At 47.4% G+C, this 20,589-nt stretch overlaps 1 protein-coding gene across 1 annotated transcript in view; it reads right to left on the bottom strand.

Moving 5' to 3' along the window:
- Window positions 1-20,183, bottom strand: part of LOC149349749 (ionotropic receptor 93a-like) — a 39,545-nt gene extending 19,362 nt beyond the window's left edge. The window contains exon 1 of the mRNA XM_089578790.1: window positions 19,992-20,183. Within this exon, the coding sequence (XP_089434916.1) occupies window positions 19,992-20,118 (127 nt within the window). The 5' untranslated portion in view covers window positions 20,119-20,183. The remainder of the gene's footprint in view (window positions 1-19,991) is intronic.
- Window positions 20,184-20,589: the final 406 nt, after the last annotated feature.

Raw genomic sequence — 20,589 nt, 5'->3', positions numbered from 1 at the left:
CTGAGCAGAGGACGAGCTAGTTGCTTTTCCCCTGTGTCCTGTCGGCTGCTCAGTTTTAAGTTTTGTAACCATATCATACCAACTAGCTCCTCATAGCTCACTCTTGGAGTTGTCTGCTCACTCGACCATACATGCGTTCGCAAATGTTACGCACGCAACTTCACGTCTCATCCCCCCCTTCCCTCACAGTCACCTTCTCACTCACTCACTCACTCACTCACTCACTCACTCACTCACTCACTCACTCACTCACTCACTCAAGGTGGCAGGCTGTAACAACACGCGGAAAGGTAATATCAGGAGTGTGAAAGTGAAACATGGTGGTTCGACCAAAAAAGTTCCTCCTGTATGCAAGTATATCGTACCTTGCATGACATGCAGCAAGAGTGATTAAAAAAAATTCACAGACTATCTCATTGTCAAGGGTAGATGTAAGCATGAAATAATTCTTGTAAGAAAAGAACAGTAGCGCAACCAAGACGAACACAAGAGAGGACCACACAGGACTAGCGCTAAATGAAATAATTCACTGCAGGAAAGGCGTATCGTAATCTTGAGCAGCTCGTATATACTGATCGCCGCACACGAGTCTCTGGGAGCTTCCCTCATCAGCCACATTTCCTTTGTTTAGCTTTTCCTCACAAGCGACAGCGCGCCCGGCTTTCTTCGCCGCATTTAATGCAAAAACATTTCTTGTCCCATGAGTGGCGTGTACAGGGCCTGTTGGCAGAGCGTGTCTACAGATTGTGTCTGTAGCGATTGTGCACAGATTGTACAGATTGTGTTCTGTTGCGTGGAAATAGTGCCGAAAAGAAACACCTGAGTATGCATCACAGCGCGTCCACTTCGTTCCTCTAACATTCTCGAACCAACGACCCTTCGTGGCGCATGCTGGTGTTAGCATACGCCACGAAGGGTATTAGGTTTGAGCGTGTTGGTGGGGCACGAAGTGACCGCGTTGCGGTGTGTATGACGGTAGATTGTTTTGGGGATGTGTATTGATATTAGGCAACGATGACTTGCAAAAAAAGTTGCTGACTTCATCTGAGGGTCACATGATAAGTTCCCTGTGACAACGATGGCTTGCAAAAAAGCTGCTGACTTCATCCGAGCGTCACGTGATAAGTTCCGCGTGACAACGATGACTTCCAAAAAATTGCTGACTTCATCTGAGGGTCACGTGATAAGTGCCCCGTGACAACGATGACTTGCAAAAAAAGTTGCTGACTTCATCCGAGCGTCAGGTGATAAGTTCCGCGTGACAACGATGACTTGCAAAAAAAGTTACTGACTTCATCCGAGCGTCACGTGGTAAGTTCCGCGTGACAACGATGACTTGCAAAAAAGTTGCTGACTTCATCCGAGCGTCACGTGATAAGTTCCGCGCGACAACGATGACTTCCAAAAAATTGCTGACTTCATCTGAGGGTCACATGATAAGTTCCCTGTGACAACGATGGCTTGCAAAAAAAGCTGCTGACTTCATCCGAGCGTCACGTGATAAGTTCCGCGTGACAACGATGACTTCCAAAAAATTGCTGACTTCATCTGAGGGTCACATGATAAGTTCCCTGTGACAACGATGGCTTGCAAAAAAAGCTGCTGACTTCATCCGAGCGTCACGTGATAAGTTCCGCGTGACAACGATGACTTGCAAAAAAAGTTGCTGACTTCATCTGAGGGTCACGTGATAAGTTCCGCGTGACAACGATGACTTGCAAAAAAGTTGCTAACTTCATCTGAGGGTCACGTGATAAGTGCCCCGTGACAATGATGACTTGCAAAAAAAGCTGCTAACTTCATCCGAGCGTCACGTGATAAGTTCAGCGTGACAACGATGACTTGCAAAAAAAAGTTCCTGACTTCATCCGAGCATTACGTGATAAGTTCAGCGTGACAACGATGACTTGCAAAAAAAGTTGCTGACTTCATCCAAGCGTCAGGTGATAAGTTCCGCGTGACAACGATGACTTGCAAAAAAAGTTGCTAACTTCATCTGAGGGTCACGTGATAAGTTCCGCGTGACAACGATGACTTGCAAAAAAGTTGCTAACTTCACCTGAGGGTCACGTGATAAGTGCCCCGTGACAATGATGACTTGCAAAAAATTCTGCTAACTTCATCTGAGGGTCACGTGATAAGTGCCCCGTGACAATGATGACTTGCAAAAAAAGCTGCTAACTTCATCCGAGCGTCACGTGATAAGTTCAGCGTGACAACGATGACTTGCAAAAAAAGTTGCTGACTTCATCCGAGCGTCACGTGATAAGTTCAGCGTGACAACGATGACTTGCAAAAAAAAGGTTCCTGACTTCATCCGAGCATTACGTGACAAGTTCAGCGTGACAACGATGACTTGCAAAAAAAGTTGCTGACTTCATCCAAGCGTCAGGTGATAAGTTCCGCGTGACAACGATGACTTGCAAAAAAAGTTGCTGACTTCATCTGAGGGTCACGTGATATGTTCCGCGTGACAACGATGACTTGCAAAAAAGTTGCTAACTTCACCTGAGGGTCACGTGATAAGTGCCCCGTGACAATGATGACTTGCAAAAAATTCTGCTAACTTCATCTGAGGGTCACGTGATAAGTGCCCCGTGACAATGATGACTTGCAAAAAAAGCTGCTAACTTCATCCGAGCGTCACGTGATAAGTTCAGCGTGACAACGATGACTTGCAAAAAAAGTTGCTGACTTCATCCGAGCGTCACGTGATAAGTTCAGCGTGACAACGATGACTTGCAAAAAAAAGTTGCTGACTTCATCCGAGCATCACGTGATAAGTTCCGCGTGACAACGATGACTTGCAAAAAAAGTTGCTGACTTCATCTGAGGGTCACGTGATAAGTGCCCCGTGACAACGATGACTTGCAAAAAAAAGCTGCTAACTTCATCCGAGCGTCACGTGATGAGTTCCGCGTGACAACGATGACTTGCAAAAAAGTTGCTGACTTTATCTGAGTGTCCTGTGATAAGTGCCGCGTAACAACGATGACTTGCAAAAAAAGTGCTGACTTCATCCGAGCGTCACGTGATAAGTTCAGCGTGACAACGATGACTTGCAAAAAAAGTTGCTGACTTCATCCGAGCGTCAGGTGATAAGTTCCGCGTGACAACGATGACTTGCAAAAAAAGTTACTGACTTCATCCGAGCGTCACGTGATAAGTTCCGCGTGACAACGATGACTTGCAAAAAAAAATTGCTGACTTCATCTGAGGGTCACATGATAAGTTCCGCGTGACAACGATGACTTGCAAAAAAAGTTGCTGACTTCATCCGAGCGTCACGTGATAAGTTCAGCGTGACAACGATGACTTGCAAAAAAGTTGCTGACTTCATTCGAGCGTCACGTGATAAGTTCAGCGTGACAACGATGACTTGCAAAAAAAAGTTCCTGACTTCATCCGAGCATCACGTGATAAGTTCAGCGTGACAACGATGACTTGCAAGAAAAGTTGCTGACTTCATCCAAGCGTCAGGTGATAAGTTCCGCGTGACAACGATGACTTGCAAAAAAATTTGTTGACTTCATCTGAGGGTCACATGATAAGTTCCGCGTGACAACGATGACTTGCAAAAAAAGTTGCTGACTTCATCCAAGCGTCAGGTGATAAGTTCCGCGTGACAACAATGACTTGCAAAAAAAGTTGCTGACTTCATCTGAGGGTCACGTGATAAGTTCCGCGTGACAACGATGACTTGCAAAAAAGTTGCTAACTTCATCTGAGGGTCACGTGATAAGTGCCCCGTGACAATGATGACTTGCAAAAAAAGCTGCTAACTTCATCCGAGCGTCACGTGATAAGTTCAGCGTGACAACGATGATTTGCAAAAAAAGTAGCTGACTTCATCCGAGCGTCACGTGATAAGTTCAGCGTGACAACGATGACTTGCAAAAAAAGTTCCTGACTTCATCCGAGCATTACGTGATAAGTTCAGCGTGACAACGATGACTTGCAAAAAAAGTTGCTGACTTCATCCAAGCGTCACGTGATAAGTTCAGCGTGACAACGATGACTTGCAAAAAAAAGTTGCTGACTTCATCCGAGCATCACGTGATAAGTTCCGCGTGACAACGATGACTTGCAAAAAAAGTTGCTGACTTCATCTGAGGGTCACGTGATAAGTGCCCCGTGACAACGATGACTTGCAAAAAAGCTGCTAACTTCATCCGAGCGTCACGTGATGAGTTCCGCGTGACAACGATGACTTGCAAAAAAGTTGCTGACTTTATCTGAGTGTCCTGTGATAAGTGCCGCGTAACAACGATGACTTGCAAAAAAAGTGCTGACTTCATCCGAGCGTCACGTGATAAGTTCCGCGTTACAACGATGACTTGCAAAAAAAGTTGCTGACGTTCAAACTCAAATGCTTTCGTGTTTTTCCAATGCAGCAGACTGCAGTGCTCTCAAATTTTTATGTATGGCGATCGACGCTCGCCACGTGCCGAAGAAGAGGAGATGGTGCCGGCACGTGCTACAGAGAACGCTGGGACAATGGACGCCGCCGTCGCCGCCGACCACCTCGACTAAGAACAACAAATCAGTCTGGTTATTGGCCGTGCTGATAGCTGGCGCCAAGTGACCTGTGTTCTAGGGTTTGCGTGCATTACCTAATGACGGCAACTCACGCAGCGATGTTACCGAGCTTATCAAGTGCCACCAGGACTGCGCTTGAACCTCTCGGGCTGCAGGGCAAACCTTAGGCACTTCCGCGCCGCGCGATAGGTTCGCCCACCACGGGACCACGAAGGCGCTGTTACTGACGCGTGCGCAGCTCCGGCGGCAGCGCAGCCGTAGGTTCGCCGTAGGTTCGCTTCCGTATTTTCCTCCGTTCTGACGCCAAGGTCACCTTTCGGCGCGCCCACAACGAGAGCAAAAAGCATTTCATGCTTAAAACTTTGTTTCACCGCGCGTCTGCCACACTTGAGCAGCGTCCTACTTTACGACTTATTGCTGTCGGCGAAGGAGCATACATAAAATATCGCAAGTGAAATGGCTGATCCGTGTCTCTACAGCATAATGTAACAAAAATTTGCGAACCAAGTTCCTCCGCCAGTTGTAAAAACCGTGTTTAGCGTGACTCACACAGTGCTCCACCGTGTTTATTTAAAACGAACTGTCGCCTATCTACGAACATCACCAGCCGCCTCTCACTCTCCTGGCTTTGAAGGCGTCATCAGTGATGTACCACCGGACGCGTTTTCCTCGTTCAAAACCCGTAATATAACGGCTTTCTGCCATTTAAAAAAGAAGCAAGGAGTGCATCTCTTTTAGAAATTTAGTAACGACCAGGCGTTTTACTACGAAACAGGAACAGCGAAAATAAAAAGCTCTGGAATTCTAAAACTGAATCACAAGTGATTCGTAATCGCTCGCCGGCGCTTAATGGCACCTCCACGAGCACGTCCGCATCAGGATTTTAACTACGCCACCTGTAAATTTTCTAACTTTAAGAAATACTGAGAGCGGGTGCACATGCGAAATGTGGTACAGCATGGTGAGGGTGAAACTACTCAACGCATTTATTCCTCAAGAACAGTGCCGCGTACCCGAAAACACCGCGCAAACCGTGGCGAGCAAAACCGTGAAGCTGGTGGGGACCATCGATTGGAAATCCTACCGGCGCGCGTCTCGCGACGGCACCGCAAGAGACGAGGCAGAGATCGAAGACGGGGGCTGGGCGGAACGGACGCTCGCGCACTTCTTTGTGACCGTGGCTTTTGAAAGCGTCTCCACGTCGATGACGTGACAGGGTGGGAAAACAATTTTCGCCCTCTTCTATTCTGCCGTTCTGGGATATTTCATTATTTTTCTTTCTTCCCGTCCCCTTATTGTTTCGTGCCATTCCTTCGACGTTTCATGGACTTTCGGTCAGCCAATGCGCGGTTTATTTTTATTTTTTATTTGCCACCTGCGGCTCGAACACAAAAAGGTACACGCACACAAGGGTGAGCGCAGGCGTCTTTTCAGTATTTTGGTGTCGAGATACAAAGTGCGCCATGCCCGAAATGTGGCCGACACGTATTCCCGATATAGGCAGAATAATGATGATAAAAATAAAAACCACGTCATTTACGCCGTATTCAAGAGACCAACAATGAAACAACCGCAAAAAGGCGATGTAGTGAAACGACCTTCATAACTTGACCGAGAGCTAATAAAAAATGTGGCACATGTAGATGAGTCGAACCAACGGCATATTGTTTGTCGTCGTGTGGCGCAACTGAGAGTATTCTTTTTGTTCTAATTGATTAGCTAAGGTGAATTGTGCAAATTTGTAATATTCACTTTAGGCCTCGGAGCGTCTCGTCAGTATTGTAGACGGGGTTGAGGGAAAAGAGGATTCAGTCTTTTGTAGCGACTTACCTTCTGAGTGATCCTTTTTTTTTTGTTGGGGGGGGGGGGGGGGGGGGCTTTTAAACAGACCCCACGAAATATAAAAACAACCACATGACTGCACTCTTGCTTGTAAAGTATTGTAGTGGTCTCAACCGTGTTTTGAACGTACGGAGGGTGCGCGGTGAACCCATAGGTGAACGCGTCGAAGTGAGCGGCCGACGTTGCTGTCGCATCGGACTGAAAGTACGTCACCTCCTTCGTTGTGAACGTGGAAGGTGCGCCGCTGTTTCCGGTAAGTGATATATATATATATATATATATATATATAGCAGACAAGTGAAGGGGATGAGGGGCTCGTTATACATTGTAAGAGAAGCCAACAGCCACAGACACCAAGGAACACAGGGGATTTTTATTTATATTTATTTTATTTTGTGGTGTTGATCAATGAAGAATATTACTGAATATGTTATCGCTTAAAGATGACTAGAAAAGCAGTAGAAAAAACAACCCCATGCCGCCGGTGGGAACCGAACCCACGACATATATATATAGGGAGCCGCGGCCGTTCACTCACGCACGGTCAGCGTGTGCGCGCTTTCGTTCCCTTAAAACACTGTTGAGAGCACTACAATATCCATAATGTAAAAGCGCAGTCATGGTTTTTTTCCTCATATTTCGGAGCTTTCTTTGCATGCCGAAAAAAAAAAGGCCGCGCAGGAAGTACGTTAATACAAAAAGGCTGAATAGGCTGCTTTCAGACTCTCTCGACAACTTACTGAAACACTTTTGGGCGTAAAATTGATATTATGAAACCTGCATAATTAATATAATTTAATAAACTTATGAGATGGAATTTAAAAATATCGTGAGTTGCGCCACACGGCAGCAAACATTGCCGGTTGTACCCGTGTGCCGCGCACAACTTTTTCTACAGCTTCGCTCAAGTTACATGCAACGCCCTTTATAGGCTATGGCAGGGGAGTTGGACTTTTAGGTTTTTATTTTTAGGAAATTCGGCGGACTATTTTCAATGTTTATTTCAGAATACAGTTTTAGGGGGGGGGGGGGGGGTTGGAGGGGGTCGGCAAATATTATTTTACACGGATAAATTACAGGCGTTTTGCGGTGTGATACAACGTGAAATTTCTGTGCTGTTAAAAACTACTATTTAACGCTTATCTTATTTTGTATTTTTTTGTCTTCTTTTTTGCCGCCCTGAGCATTCGATTTACCTGTAATTAAAGCAGAAATGGTCGTTAAGTGGTAAAGCACTTAAAGCTTTGCTTGCAGAAGGAACTGCTACCGCCAATAAAAAAAAGTAGCGGAATTTCAATGACAGAACAGTTCAACAAAAAATTAGTGGTCTAATACGAGCTACGCCTAGATTACCCAATACAGGTATCATGCTTGCTAACACGCGTTTCCGCTTCCGAAGGCCCTCTTGCTCTCGCTCCTCTTCTGTGGTCAAAGATCTCGCCTGGCGCTTCCTTAGGCGATCGTGCTGTCGGTCCTCTTCCGCGTCGTTAAAGGTCTCGCGCGCCACTTCCGAAGGCGATCGCGTTCTCGGCGACTGGCAGCAGTACTTGTCCAAAGTTTCGCCGATGTCGACGCCATTGTGTTAGGTCATAGGAACCCAGTTAGCGTGCGAAATTTTCAAAGGTGAGCCAAATTTCGAGCGCCGGGTTATAGAGACTTTGGCGCCACCAATGCGCACCCGCTGATTTGTCCCCACGCAGCTGGCGTACGCCTACCTCGATAGGTTGCCTCGACGCGCGCGCCCTGCACCGGAGGGAGGGGGGAGGGGGGGGGGGCAGTTTTCAAAGCCCAGAGGCTTTGGCATAGCCTCCTATATTATCCATGCTGCGGTCATCCGCTGCAAATCCACTGTTCCACTTTTCTTATCTACCATTCTGTCAGTGCTTAAAATCAGGGGGGTCTCAGACCCCCCGCCAGTATTGACATGGGATCTGAGACCCCCTTAGCAGAATATAGTGACCGCATGAATTCGAAGCAGACAACCATTTGCTATGCTTCATGTTCGTGGTGATCTGAACATTTTTTCTCTATCGTTTCGAAAATGTCACTGTGATTTTTAGTGAACCATTGACATGTTTTCTAAAATCTCAGACAATACAAGAGCTCGGCGACGTTACGCAAAGGTTGGAAGAAAAGAGGAAGCCCGTCCGATACCACCGCATCCTTTAGGAGGGATCCCAAGCCTCCCCTTTCGCTGCAGACGTACGTCCGCTGTCGCGAGACCCAGCGGATCTCATGCATGCCAGTGGCCTACGCCATAGGAAGGACCACTAGCCCGCATTGAAAGCGTCAGTTTTCGTGTCCCTTACGCTCACGCGAGCTGTGTTCGCATACGTACACGTGAAGGAGACTAGCAGGGGTATTTATTTCCTTGGATCAAGCCAATGCTTTCGACAAGGTGGACCATCAGTACTTGTTTTCGGCCGTGTGCTGCTTCGGACTGCCTTCGAACTTTATCGAGCGCATCGCTCTTACGTATCGCGATCTCACTGCAGAGCCCAGTGATACGCGGCGTACGCCACAGATGCCCTCTCTCTCCGGCGTTGTTCGTCATTGGAGCAACTTTGTCGGCGCGCTGCCTCCAACTTAGCGCATCCGCTGCTTTCCAATGCCAGGGCAAGAAACGCTCGTTGTCTCGGCTTACGCCGATGACATTTCGATCTTCGTCCGGGACACCCGAGTATCAGAGTGTTCCTGTCCACGCTCGGTAATTATGCTGCACTGTCTGGTGCCCAGCTGAAGGCAGACAAAAGCCACCCCCTACGCTTCGGCTCTTTCGGCGATCCCTTTCCAATCCCTATTCCTTTCGTAGACTTCGATCGACTGTTGGGCGTCTTGTTTCACCAGAGCAGCGTGCCCTAACGGACAAGGGATGGATGGTCTCTGTGGGCGGCGACCGACACGGAAGCGCCTTGCCTCGTGGCATGTTATCCGGAATGGCCTCTGTCTTAACTGCGGTGAAACGGAAATTTAGCGCCATTATTATTTGATTGCTCTGTTGCACACGTTATGTGGCGTCTGGCTTATAGAATGTTATCTGTTCGCGTCGGACGGTGTGTCCGATGCTCGCGTGGTCTGTTCGTGAAATTGGTTTTTGCCTGTTCGATGTATACGTGTTGTGGCGCTGCCGCTGCCTGGCTCAAGCACGTAGCTGTGACGTTCCCGCCTGTCGGGGGTCAGTCACAATGCAACACAATATTTGTTGCTATCTGCGGGTTCTGCTGAAGCGAGGAGAAATGAGCCAACACACAACGCCTCCGAATCAACCTAATTTATTCTCACTCTGCCTGAAGGTGAAACTGGGAGTTCCGCTCACCGCTGTCTTCCGCTCATCGCTGTCACCGCTGCCTCACTCTCGGCTGCTCTGGCGGGGGTGGCGCTCTGCCTGGTGGCGGTCCCACGTTTCGGTGACTGTGACGGGTTGTGGCGTCAGGCTTCTTGGGCGTCTCGGCTGGCGGTACTCTGACGGGTTGTGGCGTCCGGCTTCTTGGGCGTCTCGGCTGGCGGTACTCTGACGGGTTGTGGCGTCCGGCTTCTTGGGCGTCTCGGCTGGCGGTCAGTTTGCAGCGGATGCCCTCGGGTCCGGCCTCACCGACTACAGACCAGCGCGATCTCCGTCCGTTTACTTCGCCGTCTCTGCTCGTTCTCTCCTTTGTCTCATCTGTCTCCAACGCCTCTCTCTGAGGACTCCCTTTCTTTCCTTCGGTGTCCTCCTCGCCTCCTCTGCTGGGAGCCCTCTTGGTGCTAACTTTCCGGCCTCCCCCGCCACCTCGAGCCATTAGTAAGGCCGTCGCGCTGCAAGACAATGCAGGCCAGTGGGCCCGCGAACTCCGGGAAGCTGTTTGTGCCGCGAGCGTTCCGGCCTACCCTCCGCGCCGCAGGGTGCCGGCCTCTTCGCGAACGCGGAGCTCATGTTCAGCCGAAGACGCACTCCTCTCGAAGTTGACATATTTATGAGGGTCACGGCTGTCCTCTCTCTTCTCGCATCGGAACCCGGGGTGGTCTCTTCCAAGAACCGCGGCTTGGACACGCGACCACGGCATTCGAAAACTTGGCCGTCAACGGACAAAGGGAGTCCTCCCTTAGCAGCGGAAGAGAGCAGCTGCCCGGGGAGACAGTCTGTTTTCCAAGGGCATGGGGCCCTCTTTTCTTTTGGGTTAACTTCCCTTAATAAAGACCCAACTCCTAGCCTTCTCCGAGTCCACAGCCCGTACCTCGCAACAAGGCCGTCTGCAGGCGTGCATGCGCGCACACCCAAACGCACAAACGTGCCTGTCTCTGCGCCAAAGGGAGGGGGGGGGGGGGGGGGGGGGGAGTTGGGGACGCGCTGCAAAACGGGCCGCAGGGATGCGTGTGGTCGCGCTGGGCGCCCCGCGCGGCCTCTCCTCTTTTGCCCTCTGGCTATTTCGCACGTCTCTGTGTTGCGCCCGCTGCATTCCACACAACCGCCTTCGCTGACGGGACAGGGCGATAATTTTGAGCCAGACACAGTGTCTCTGGTGTTAGTCGATGGAGAGAGTTCTTTTGGGCCATGCCTAGGCCTCCCGTACACAGTCCTTCACATAGCCAACCGGCGCGAGCAACGCATCCGGCGTTGCAGAACCTGCGGCTTCTCCTCTGCCAATACTTGTCTGGCCGACCTGATGCTGATGGGGAGGCGCAGTTTCTGCGACGCTGGAGCACCCGTTTCTATCTCGCAAGAGAGGGCAGACTAGCGATGCCGGCTCTGCACTACTAGAATGTCACCTCCCCCCCCCCCCCCCTTTTTTTTCTAACTGTACTGATGTGCCTGCTGCAAGAGGTATGTTTCCCTCTTGTTTCCTCCAGTTATAAGTGCTTTAAGGCCTCTCGCCGGCCCGAAGGTGTTAGCGACGCTATGGTCTCAGTTGTATAGCCCTGTCATGTATTTGCTGAGCTGTTTATTTTTTGTTATTGTTGTACTGGTCAGCACATTTAGGCTGCTTGATGTCGTTGGCCCATTAGTTTTTGGGCATTGAAGTGCCTTGTGTTTTTCTCTGTATTCGTTGTCATTGATTGAACTGAATGTGAATTAAATGTTTGCCCGGACACAATAAAGTTCTCTTCGTTCGTTAAATGCATTGCTGCATTAAAAACTCACAGTGAAAGTTAATTTCGAAAAGGTTGGTTGCCATGTTATCGCTGAGCAAGAGGGTAGGGCATCCGTTGTCTGAGTGTCGACGACAGCGACGGAGCTTCCGCTCTACCGTCGCGGTAGCCAGAACACGACTTCTTTCGTGACACTTATGCATGGTTTCGAGTGTCCTTACATGCAATGAAGAAACCTGCCTAACCGAGTAACTGCCACAAGCGAATGATCATAGTGAAGAGCGCTACGCTAGCGGACGACGTTTGGAGATGAGGCGGAGCCTCCCAGTGTGCAGAGACGTGTAAGAATGTTGAGCGATGAAACGCATCACCGTACCACTCAATCAAACGCACATCGCCTCACCACACCCTTGACTACCCTTGCTTGATCATCACCCTTGATTCAGTGCTTCTCCTGCTCGATAGCCAGCTATCTGCGACGCACATGCCAAGAATGCTGACCTTTTTTTGGTTAAAACAGAATTTCTAAAATTGAATAGGGCGTACTTTTGGCGTTTTTTTTTATGCGAAGCATACTACTTTAGTTACCACTTCAGCCCTTCACCGTGGTTATGCGCCTCCAAATCACGTGATACATGACGTCACACCACGTGACACGATGACGTCACGACAGTAGAGAAACGGGGGCCCACCTCGCGCCGTCGCTGTGGTTGTGCGCCTCCAAATCACGTGATACATGACGTCACACCACGTGACACGATGACGTCACGACAGTGGAGAAACGGGGGCCCACCTCGCGCCGTCGCTGTGGTTGTGCGCCTCAAAATCACGTGATACATGACGTCACACCACGTGACACGATGACGTCACGACAGTGGAGAAACGGGGGTCCACCTCGCGCCGTCGCTGTGGTTGTGCGCCTCCAAATTACGCGACACGATGATGCTTCGCCTTCTCCAGGCTTAGCCAAGTTAAGCCTCAGCCTTTTTTTCTGTTGAAACCGAAGAGTTCAACTCCTAGGAATAGCGTCCGCGGTGAACGGGCGTGAAAATTGGCTGTGTGCGCTTAGGTTAGCTAACCCCCAACGTTATGCTCCTTCAGCTGACGCCACAAATGTTGCGAGACGCAGTAACTACGAATAAGAAACGGGGGCATCAGTACACACTGCTAGAATCAGAAGTGAAACGTCACCTTTCGGCACTGACAATAGCACTGCCTTGAGTGGGCAAGGCAGCACCCGTGGGATGCAGTCGCAGCTAAACCCATTCGTCATTTTTATGCAGGTCCTTGCTTCGTGCATCGACCCTGTTTCTGTTCAGCTCGGCGGCGGCGAATGTGCTGCTTCTTGGAACGAACGATACCAGCATGTGCCAGTGACAGTCCTTTTCCCCGCCAACACCGGAATTTGCAACGACACCGACGGCCTTTGTTCTCAACTTTTGCGATGTCCGCACCGACTATCCCAAGGAACAGCGGCATCATCGGGTCCCTCGGGAACCGCCCCTGAGGTTTTCTTCGCCAGTGGGCAAGGCAGCACCCGTGGGATGCAGTCGCAGCTAAACCCGTTCGTCTTTTTTTATGCAGGTTAGTAGATATCGCTGCTCCTATGGATTTAAAAGTGATTCTCTTTGTTTGGTCGTGCTGCCTTGCCCAGGCATCTTGCTTAAAACATTTGCAGAGTGTTTTGACTCATTTTGTTTACTTGCACTTTTGCTTAGCGGTGACGTCGAGCTTAATCCAGGCCCAGAGGTAGCAAAGAAACTCGATGAAATTATCGAAAATCAAAAGGTTTCTTCGTGCGAACTACGGTCTCTAGGGTCAAAACTTGACTTGCATATATCGGAGACAAATCAGAGAGTTGCTTCAATTGAAAGCAAACTGGAAGTACTATCACAAACAGCTCAAAGGGTGGAAGCATGCGAGCACTCGTTGGCAGGATTGAACAGAGAAATAGTTTCGCTGAGAACAAAGGTGGGCTATCTTGAAAACTACTCTCGTCGAAACAACCTGCTTATTTACGGCATTAAAGAGTCAGAAACTGAAACAATAGACGACCTTAAGAAGCACGTTCTGGCGGAAATATTTGAAAGCAAACTTGAAATCAAAGTAGGGAGTTTGGTGAGGGTACAGCGCTTGGGGAAGAAAGCTGAAGACAAAAAGCGTCCCGTGGTTATGAGGTTTTTTTTATTTCAGTGAAAAGGAAGAGGCTCACCGGAATGCTTCAAAATTTAAGGGTTCCCAAACGTCCATTTCAGAGGACTTTTCGCCTAGGCTACGGAAAACGAGAAAGCTACTCTGGGCTACTGTTGAGGATGTTAAGAAGCCTGAGGATAAAGTGTGCCTAGAGTATGACAAATTAGTTGTTAATAAAGAGGTGTACGCGTGGGACGAAAAGAAGAACCAAAGGTATAAAGAAAGTGGTGCAGTTTCAGGTGACATCGGTCAAAACACTCCGAGTAATGAAGCAACCACCTCTGAATCAGTGAAAAATGCCGGGCGTCCGCGAAGGAAATGTGCTCACGCTTCTTCTACTTGACAAGCCAACCAGTTCAATTCGGTCTTCCTTCAACGCCCTCAGTACTGATCATCAAATTAAACAGATACCGTCATCTGCAGAGAATATCGTTAGAAATTCTTTTGGCAGTCGGACGAAACCACCACGTGAAAGTAGCCAACTACGTGTCATATCTTTGAACGCCAGAAGCATTGTGAATAAAATAGACAGCCTTGAGATACTGCTCTTTTCTTATGGTCCCCATCTATTGGTGATAACCGAGACATGGTTACACAGTGGTACTTCGACGAAGAAATTGTGCCACCGGGCTACGTCATATACACGCGTGATCGCGGTTCACGTGGCGAAGGGGTTGCTGCGATTGATCCTTCTTGATCAAACTGATCACCATGAAATCTTGTTCTTGCGCCTAATAACGCATGGCTTCACCTTTTACCTTTGTACTGTGTATCGTCCACCTGATGCAACGGATTATTTTATGTCTAGTATTTTCGATCGTTTAATACATTACCAGAATCGGAATTTATTCCTTACCGGTAATTTCAATCTCCCTGCCATCGATTGGGACAAACCGTCGTATGGCCTATGTGCCTCATGTGATGTTATTTTAGATCTGATGATTTCGTTAAACCTTAAGCAAGCTGTTCGTGAATACACCAGAGAGTCATCTGTTCTAGACTTATTCTTTGTTAGCCAAACCTTTTTCGATGGAGTGCTTGACGTTGAACCGGGAATCTCAGATCATTGTCTTTTATAATTTTGTTGTGCTTCGCCTGCTGCTTCCGGGATGCGTCCAGTTAAAATGATAAAGGACAATGCTCGTGTTGATGATAATACAGTTATCGACGCCTTACAATCGCTGTTAAGCAGCTCTTGCAAGAATGACGTTTATAGTTTATGGCATCACTTTAAGAATGCAGTGCAGTACTGTACCGAACATTTTATTCCACTTAGAAAAGTTCACATCAACCGTCGCAATCCTTGGATAAGTCGTGAAATTCAACTGAAACGCAAACTGAAGCGATGTAGGAAGAAAAAGGTATCTTCCTTACAACAGTTCCAACTACTGAAACAAAAACTTGCCTTAAAGCTAAAATCAGAGAAGTTTCATTATTTTAACACGACGCTCCCCAAATTCATCAGAATTAATCCCCAAAAATTTTGGAATTTTTTAGGTCGAAAGAATGAGCAGTTGAGTAGGAAGCAGGTTTTAAGTTGTACTTTCAGATAGTGTTTCTGACGGAGAGGGCAACCACAGCTATAATTCGAAGTGAAGATCCTGGTAACGTACCGGCTATTTCTGTGAATGGTGTTCTGTCCGTGTTGCGTAAACTTAATGATAAGAAATGTTCTGGTCCTGTTGGGCTTGCAAATGCTTTTCTTAAACGTTTTTCAACACAATTATCCGAGTTTTTAACGAAGATATTTCAAGTTTCTGTACTTTCTGGTGATGTGCCGGAGGACTGGAAAATGGCCCACGTTGTACCAATCCATAAAAAAGGAGATAAGCTAAGTACTTATAACTACAGACCAATTTCAACTTAGTAAACTTAAAAAGGTTACTACTCAATATTAGTTAACCATCCTATTAGTCAGCACGTCTTAGCTGCATTCTGGTGCGCTACACCGCTGACAATGCTATGCCAATAAAAGCGCTCTTCTAACTCAACAAGCCTATTTTTTTTTAAATTACAGGTCTTAGGTGAAACACCCGGTAAACAGGGTGATATTTTTTTTTTTACTTTTACAGATTTTTATTGCAAAAACTGTGAGAGGCGCGTCTGTGTGGTCTGTTGAGCTGGATTGTGCAGCATAGCGCACATAATGTACCTAACATGTATCAATAATTAAACGAATAATTAACTTAAAGTAACTAATAATCTTTCTTATTTTTAATTTTAGGGGGCAAGGTTATATTGCAAAATTGATTACGTCAGTATCGAAGTTGAGCCCAGTGTTTAAACTTTCTGAATCGGCAATATGTTTGGAAATACTGAACGTGAAAAATACACATTTGAAAGCTCGCTGAGGTGGCTTTCTCGGATTACAGATTTAAAAATGGCGTCTCTCGCACTTCTTATGCGTCAAATACAGGCGCAGTTGCTGTATTGGATGCTGTAGATGAAGTTAATTTGATTTAGGCGGCGATAGCACGCGCAGCGACGTCATTTTATCATTAGGTAATGCGAAAAAGCCGACTTCAAGGGCTTTCAGAAACTTATTTTTCGCGTTCGATATTTCGGATCACATTTCCGATAAAGAGAATTAAAAACATGGCTCACCTTTGATTCTGAAGGCCGTCAGTTTCGCAATACAACCTTGCCCCCTAAAATCACAATTTAAAAGGTTCATCAGTTAATTTAAGTCAATCAACAGTATAATTGTTGATTCATATGAGATGCATGAAGTCCGCTTTGCTGTACAATCCAGCTGAAAAGACTGCACCGATGTATCTTTCGCAGTTTTATTTAAATAAAAATCTGTAAAAGTTAAAAATCACCTTGTATATATGTACAGTCGGGGACAAAAGTCTCTGGGCCATGTGTTTCGTAAGCGAAGCCGAGAGCTCAATTATAAGCCGGCGGCCTAAGACCACACTTGTGGAGGTGAAAAGTCAAAATCATGTTCTGTCACCTCCACAACTGTAGTCGTCAGCCGGCGGCTAATACCAGAGATATCATCTTCCTTGGCGGAACACACGGTCCAGAGACTTTTGTTCCCGGTTGTACAGGTGCGGACATAAGTAAAAGGAGCACGCGACTCCGTTCTAAGTGCAATCACGCCTTCCCTATCGGAAATGAAGAAACATTGTTTTTCCATAAGAAAACTCGGTGGCGTCCCCTATACCCGCGTGCACACACCATGGCTGGTAATTTCAATCAGGCAACGCGTGAAAAATGCTAGATGGAAATAGCGTTCTCCGTTCACTTTTGTCCGCACCTGTACTTTTAGAATAACGCAGCAGCTTGCACAGTGATGTGGTTTCGGGTCAAAGATTGTGACTCCCCAAACTGTCGCACAAGTACGGGGTTGGTTGCGTTCGAATCTACATGGGATAGCACAGAATTGCTATTCGTAACGTGAGTGAGCCGTCAAACGGGAGTCGAAGCGTCGACCAACAAATGCCAGGGGGTCTATGGGAGCGGGTCAGCCCCATATCGCAAGCTCGTTGGCGGACGCAAAACGATGCTATCGCATTATCGCACGTAATCAGCGATTAAGTGTCCGCCTAAAATTTGCTTTGCTTGGGCCGGCGCATTGGATCTTCTCCGGCGGAAACTGGACGCTGTTCGGCCCAGGTCGAGACGCGAGACAAGTGCGTGACGCAATGGCGATAGAGAAGTACTTAATCGTCTTAGCTGTTGCTCGTGGACCCGCTGTACATCTTCGCCCAGCACATGACTCCTCCGTCCTCCCAAAGTACTGCACAGACTACCCTTTCTTTTACTTCTGGTGGATATATGATAAAAACAAGTGGTATCATGATATCTCCATGGGCTAAAGTAATAATCCAAAGAAAGATATACTCTTGATTCAGACTGGCGGCCGCCGTACTGCCGTGCTGAATGGACACAGGAGTGACGTTCATTCAGCGAACACTACTGATGAATGGAATGGTTCTCCTCATTTTCTCGCGGTGAAATCCGCGTTCTTATAGTTGATTAAACATTGTTCACCCCCGCGTGTGTGTTTATTGCTCTGTAATTTGAACAGGACGTTACCAACTTGCCACATTCACCGTTTCACTACATGATCGTCACAAAAAGCGTAAGTATCTTTTTCTTTTAAACACAATACAGACGCTCTTTAAATTGCAGGAAGACACTCGCCCGCGGTACAGCTGGCGCACATTGGCGGGTAAGCGAACTACGCGGAGAAAAACGGATGAAAAAGTAAGCGTGCATGACGGGCACATGCAGAGAAGTGACTTAATTTAAAAGAAAGCCAGAACGACATATGAATGCAACATTTACCGGCGGAGGACACAACACGTAATGAGGCAACAAAAAAGCATCACAGCACCACCCTTGTTGCCGCTGCTTCTTTGAACGCTGCTCTTGCTTCCCTTTTCGTTTTTTAGGCATCACTGGCCCTTTCCCTTTTTTTTGTTTGTTCGTTGGTTTTATATTAAATGTTGTTATTCCTGACTTTAAGCTTTCAATCAACTCTTCCTTTTGACACTGCGTTTGCCTTGCTGTGACTATGATTTTGCTTCCACATCTCCGTCTGCACCTGTCCTTGTTAGATTTTATCTTGTTTTCTCACTTTCAGCAATTCAAGCAAATTTTTATGCCCTGGCTGTCGTGCTTTTATTTTTTTTTTTTCATATCCTGTTTTGTCCTTCACCGGTGATAGCTGAATGTACATTTTAATTTGGCTTTTTTGAACAATTAAGCTTGTAGTTATGCTCATGTATTCGTTATGTATAAAGGTATTCTATTATGAAAGGGAACAAAGTTCGAGCAGTCAGTTAATGATTACACTATAATGACGTTTGACAAACACATCCTTCCTTGTTTTATACCTAGTTTTCTTCTTGTCGTATAATATACAAAATTCATCTTCAACTTTAGTGGAGAAATAATCAAAAAAGTTGTCTTTTTGTGCAAACTGGTTGTTCCCTTTCATATCGGAAGGCCCTGTACGTTTACTTCTTTGTTACTGCTCATTTCGCCTTGTTTCCTTGTCTGGCAAGACGTTATAGCAAAACCATTTTTGCAGTTCGATGTCAACTAAGGTTACAGCCAGGTAGCCATCTCTTGGAAGCATGTCACTGACGCCCTTCACGCTGCGCGCAAAGTACTGTGTCACTAATTAGCTTCAGTTCAACGACATGTTTCGACGTCGGGACATTTCAGAACAAGCGTTTGGACCTGTTTCATAATTGAAGAGCAGAAGAAAGACTAACGGACTCAGCCTAGACATGGGTCACAAACGGAAGGCACTTTTTGTCTTTTGTAGATGGTACAGCTCACTTCACCATTAAGATGGTCGAAATCTTGCCATAGCGTTGCGCAATATACCGACAACGTAGCGTTAAACAACGTAACAAGTGTTGTTGCAGTCAAAACACACTGTTTTAACATGTACACCTAGGACCTTCAAGGGCCAGCGCTTCTTCATCTTTAATTTCTAATTTCCTGCTCTGCATCGCAAAGTTAAAACCAACGAAAAAGGATGTCATAACCCGATTCACTGATATAAGGTCACTTTTCCGCATCTGAACGAATTGTGGTACGTGTTGTTTTGAATAGATGAGAATCTAACTAGCCTAGTCTGCGTAACCTCCCACAAAACTATTTCAAACTAATATTTGGTAAACAGGCTTTCCTAAGTTCTTGTGCATTTTGCAGTGTGTGGATTCTCTTTTGCCTTTTTTTATTCTTATTTGCTTCCGAATGTCTGAGAGTTTACCCGATACAGAACTCGAATTTTGTGCTCGTTTGCGCGCTGCCTCCACGCTGTCTCTTTCTTCCTTTTCTTGGTTTCTGAAGGACACACGTACCCTTTTCTTTAGCGTTTAGCATATGGCCTATTATGAGTGTGTATGCAATCAGAATAATAATATTCTTTATTTCCATTGAGATGATGGAGGAGGCTGTGGGTAAAAGCTGCTCGGAAACGGCAGCTTGACAAGGGCCCACAGCCCTTGCGAAGCTGCCACACGAAAGACTGTCACAACAACAACAAAAAGAAACAAGAAGCAATATGTCTACAATATGGTGTTTGGAATCTAAAGTCACGTTTTTCAGACAAAACACAATGTAACTCGGACATGGCGCGTTACATAACATAAAACAATACACAATGTTCCCTTTGTAACAGTATATATGGACTCTGGAGCTCCATAAGGAGAAGTTTGGGCTAGTTTGTGATGGCTCATGCGAAGTAACGTTCCGTCAGTCCTCTACTCTGCCTCGGCAGCGGCGCTACCAAAGTAGTGGTGGGAGCGCCGATGCCGTCGTTGGCGAGAAGAGTGATCCCTCGCACTGAAGTGTCTCCAATTCAGAGAAGCATCATCACTTACCGATGTTGATGTCCACGGCATTCGCCGGCCACACGAGGCCCAGGAACAAGAGGGGCAGCGCTAACGCCGCCATCCTTGCCGTGGGTCCCGGCTCGGGAATGACAGCAGCGGCCGCCAGTATCGACATCCGCGGCTCTCCTTCTCGCGACTGCTTCTTTTGCCCCTCCCCCACTCTTGCCGGTGACCGACACCCGCGGGAGAACTTGAAGGGGAAAAAAGAGTTGGACTAATTTTGATGTACCTTAAAAGTGGAGCAAAAGTCGCCAGCAATTCGATGAGAGTGGCAGAGGGTGGCGGGAGGGGGAAGGGCAAACTGACGCGCTCGTTTGCATCCGTCCTTTCAGGGACGATTTTTAAGGAGTGACGTCAACTAGACCACCGCCGACGAGCCAATAGCCGCGAGACAGCCCGTCAGTGGACGAGGAATGGGCGCCTCGGCTGCACCAATCAATAGGGAACATTCACTCGCTCACGTCCCCGTCGTCTTGCTTTCCTTTTTTCCCTTGCTTTCTTCGCCAGACACATGACAAACACGCGCTGGGCTGAATGAGAAAGCGCTGCGCAGAACGCTGCGATATCTTTTGTTGAGGGCACGAAC

The sequence above is a fragment of the Amblyomma mixtum genome, chromosome 3 (genome assembly GCF_055824585.1).
Source record: "Amblyomma mixtum isolate Tamu chromosome 3, ASM5582458v1, whole genome shotgun sequence".
In the NCBI taxonomy this organism is placed as follows: Eukaryota; Metazoa; Arthropoda; class Arachnida; order Ixodida; family Ixodidae; genus Amblyomma; species Amblyomma mixtum.
Note: the sequence above shows the minus strand (reverse complement) of the source record. Positions and strands in the feature narration are given on the sequence as shown.